The 4,230-nt window shown below is 44.3% G+C and overlaps 1 protein-coding gene across 1 annotated transcript; it reads right to left on the reverse strand.

The window, feature by feature from the left end:
• Positions 1 to 1,365: 1,365 nt before the first annotated feature.
• On the reverse strand, positions 1,366 to 2,973 carry ANKRD34C (ankyrin repeat domain 34C). The gene is given in 1 exon segment (NM_001257082.2): positions 1,366 to 2,973. A coding segment is annotated over 1 exon segment (1,608 nt).
• Between the last annotated feature and the right edge of the window lie 1,257 nt (positions 2,974 to 4,230).

Below are 4,230 nucleotides of genomic sequence, written 5' to 3' on the forward strand. Positions count from 1 at the left end.
CAAGGTCACGCAGCAGGTAAATGATGAAACTGAGATGCAAATCCAAGGCTCAGAGCTTTTACTCTTTCCTCTATATGATGTTATCCCCAAGGACTGCTGAATTTTTTTAACCATAGAACAAATATATCTAAGCAGCATGAAATGAAAAATAGATGGGAAAATAACCAGGAATATCTTCATCTAAAATGTGGCTACATTATACCAAATGTGCTAAGTCTCTGCTTCCTGTCTTGGGTTTGTGCAAAGTAGTTAAAAGAGTTGTGCAGGTTATTTCTAAAAATCTCCCATTTCCTAATTCAGGCAAAGAAGAAGCCGGATTTTTCTTGCATTACCTAGCTAAGTGGTGGGGAAATGACCATGAGTATCCCCTAAAATTTTCAGGCTACAAAATTAAATGGTGCCCACTGCTTCTGGCCTAAGAGCCATCCACTCTACCTTTTAATCATGCACATCCCGTCATCACTTATCACTCTGGTTTGGAGAGATCTCATCAAATTTTCTTAAGAATAATCAGAAAACATTTCTTATAGGTCTATTCTATAAATTGTGTCATGTTCGTCTCCAAATTAGTTCACAGACCCTGACTGTTTTCACAAGATTTCAACACGGAGCCTGTGTCAGGACAGGGGTGTGAGGGACAAGATTCATCTCTGAGGCACCAACTACTGTGACACATTACACTTTGGAGGACATATAGATGTGATATTTGGGGTCTCATAGCACATCCAAATTAGTCTGTGAACAAAGTACATTACCAGAGTTCTGGAAGATCTCGACCATGCTATGCTAGACAGTGCCCCAGGACATGGTAAGAGGCAGGACCCACATGCCTGAAGCTTTGTGATGGGGAGTTCTATTTCTACTCCTCCAGATGTAACTCAGATACTCAGATTTCATAACTTAGGGGCTGCTTTTGAGCTTCTGCACATTCTAACAAATATTAAAGCCTCATTTTCTTTTAGGCACTTTGTAGATTTATTACAAATGACATACTTCAAATACCATCTTTTGACTTAAATTACTGTTTGTCTGATAGAAAATAACTGGTGTCAACAGCCTTAGATCATTATCCTTGCTATGCTTATTTCAAATTCCAAAGGTTTTCTTCCTTTGGGGAATTTTTTTTGGTAATTTCATCTTCAAAACCCAATTATCCTGCGCTCTTTTCAAATAGGGCTATAAAAACCCAGAGATTGTTTCCAAAGGAGAGCAGCATCCTGTTTCCTTATCTTCTGAAGCAGCCACACACCAACATTAAGGAATGATCAGAATGCACAAAATCTGCATGGCTGTGTTAGTCTAAATTATGGTACCATTCAGAAACCATACAGATTTAAAAAAAAAAAAAACTCTCTTTAAAAGCTTCTAGGTCATGATTTCTTCGAAGTCAGACAACTGCTTCATCTGTTCAACTTGCATAGAATGCCTTCTGAGGAGCTTCTTTTTACTTCTCAACTCAACTCTCTTTGGTGAACTAGGAGCAACAGGAACCATGGATTTTAAGCCACCAGCAAGTGGAGAGGAAGGTTTGCTGCTGGATCTAACATCCAGGACAGGTGGGTTCAGATTTATATTTAAAGGTGGAAGGAAGCCAGGCCTAGTGTGAGAAATTCGGTCTAGTAGCAAAGTTCCAGAACCTCGTCTTTCTAGAAGATGTGGTGGCCTACGGCGCACTGAGCTGGGAGATGTGCTGGGCACGGTGTCCAGGGACTCCCGAGAGCCATGGAGAAGAGACAAGTGGGAGCTGTTGAGCTTCTTTCTATCTAAAGGTCCTTTGCCTGATTCAAGGGAAACGGAGTTGGATGGGTCAGCCCCTGGCTGCAAATCTAAATCATAGAGGTCATTTTCTAGCTGTTTGAGGGATGCTGCATCTTTGAGTCCAGAGGGACCGGATGAGCTGATACCACCCTTCTCTTGGTCAACAGGGAGAGTTCCTCTTCTGGCCAGACGTGGGTGGGAAGCCTGACCTTTCTCATAGGCTGCCTTCCAGGATGCTGGTGCTGAAGAGGCTGAAATCTTCAGAACCTGCTCTGTGACCAGGGGGAAGAGGGTGAGGTCTTTGCCATCAATACTGTTGGTTCTGGAAAGGGGCCCCCTTTTGGGGAAGGACACATCACTAATGCTTTTGACGACCTCATTGTCGATGCTGGCACCATGGGTCTCATCCTGATGCATGGAGGCTGCCAGCACAGAGGGCGCGATCAGGCCCCAGGGTTCAGACTGGAGCCTCTTCAGTTGGGGTAAACGGGCCCTTTTGAGGTTCCCGACTTTCCTGGTGGGTGACTCGAGCTCATTAAGAGCCTTAGAGGTGTTGCAACCACTTGGGTGCCCTGTTTGGAGGCTGAAGAAGTCATCTTCCTTCTCACTGGGTGGACAGCCCAGGCCTGGAGCCTTCAGTTCAATATTTGAGGGAGATGCACACAGTGGAGGCGACTGTCTGTCTTCTACTTTGGGTGAAGGAGGGACATTAAGATACTGTTTGGTGGTTTTGGTGCCTGAAGATGATTTATCCGTTGTTATAATAATCACCTCCTTCCCTTTGGCTTTGCAGGCATCAAGGAGATGTTTCAGTGCATCTTTGTCATCTGCATTAATTGCATAAACCAGGGCTGAAGCCCCAGTACGATCCTCGAGGCTGGGATCTGCTCCGTTCTCCAGTAACAAGGAAACCACCTCTCCTCCAGCTCTTCCGATGCAAGCATGGATGAGAGCAGTCTTGCCAGACTTGTCCTGAATATTGGGGTCTGCCCTATTGTCCAGCAGGTACTTCACCATCTTGGACTTGCTGATGCTTTGCTGGTCCACATGTTTGGTGATGCATGCCACCATGAGAGCTGTTTCACCTTTGTCATTGCTTTCGTTGATATAAGCCCCTCCTTCTAGGAGAAGTCTGGTCAGCCTGAGCCTCCCCAGCCACACAGCCTTTAAAAGTGAGTTGCCATCAGTCCTCAGTTCGGTGTCATCATCCATCATGCTGACTACAGCTTAGAGTCTCTGAGCCACAGTGGCAGTCAGACCTAGCAAGGGAAGAAGAGAGAAAAATGTCATGTATTCTATAGCAGATCTGAGCAGAGTGGTTGTTACAGCGTCTGGATACAGTCATATCCCAGCCCGATCCCAAGTTAGGCTGCCTGGGTTACATTCTTTAACTTCTCTGAGTCAGTTTCTTCATCTGGAATATGTGTGTGTTTGAGGGGTGGGCATAGCAGTAAGCTACCTCGTACGTCATTGTAAAGATTAAATGAGATAGTGTATGTAAGACACTTACCCACGTGTAAAGCAGTTGCGTAATGCCTAGCATATAGTAAGCAATAGAAAATGCAAGCTGTCGTTGTTTTGACTGCACAATATTTACCACACATGTACTTTAAGAAACTTTGTTTAATGTCTGTCAGCTTCACTGAAATCAAAGTTCCATAAGGAAAAGTTTGTGTTTGTTTTGTTCACTGCTGTACCCTGAGCATTTGGCAATGATTCACGCTTAATAGGTTACCTCACAAACAACTGTTTGATAGGTTGTGTTATGCATTGTTGTTCTTGGTGTGTATCAAAAAGACCAGTAGGAAACACACCAAAATCGCTATTTTACTCTGGGTATAGGATTATGGATAGTTTTCATTTTCTTCTTTCTGCTGTGTTACTGTCGTAATAGGGGCAGACTCAGAAAAAATTATTGTAAAACAAAATCAATCCAGCTATCCCTTTCCGGGGTATAGTCCCTACTTTTCCAGCAGATGTCAGAATTCTCCTCCTCCTCTTTCAGACTTTCGGAATAGCTTGAATAATGAACACTACAGCCTTCCCTCTGGTTGAGCAGATATGAGGCAGAGCGTGGACAGTGGATTGAATTTGTGCTCACAAACATCTCACCAGAAACAAAGTTCACACCAGAGCTGCCTCAGTTGAGGCTTGTCAAACCTGGGTTTTCTGTTTTGGTTCTCCCCTGTCAGTTACCTAATTCCTGTACTCAGAGCCTGCAAACTGGGTGTTACTTGAAAGGCCTTCCACAAATAAGAAGAGATGGGTGTTGCCCAGCACTGATGCCGCCACCAGCCCGTGGGTCCTTCACTGGCCCATGTCTCTTCCAGCATGGCCCCTCTACATGCACTTTTTGTCCTTCCAGGCTTCCGTTGAGCAGATGGCCACAATTCCTGAGTTTTCCTCCTCATCTGATTCACACCATTCTTTCTCTTACTCCACCACCCTGAGTAGTTATTGATCAATTTATAT

This window comes from Equus caballus, chromosome 1 (assembly GCF_041296265.1).
Source record: "Equus caballus isolate H_3958 breed thoroughbred chromosome 1, TB-T2T, whole genome shotgun sequence".
Taxonomy (NCBI): domain Eukaryota; kingdom Metazoa; phylum Chordata; class Mammalia; order Perissodactyla; family Equidae; genus Equus; species Equus caballus.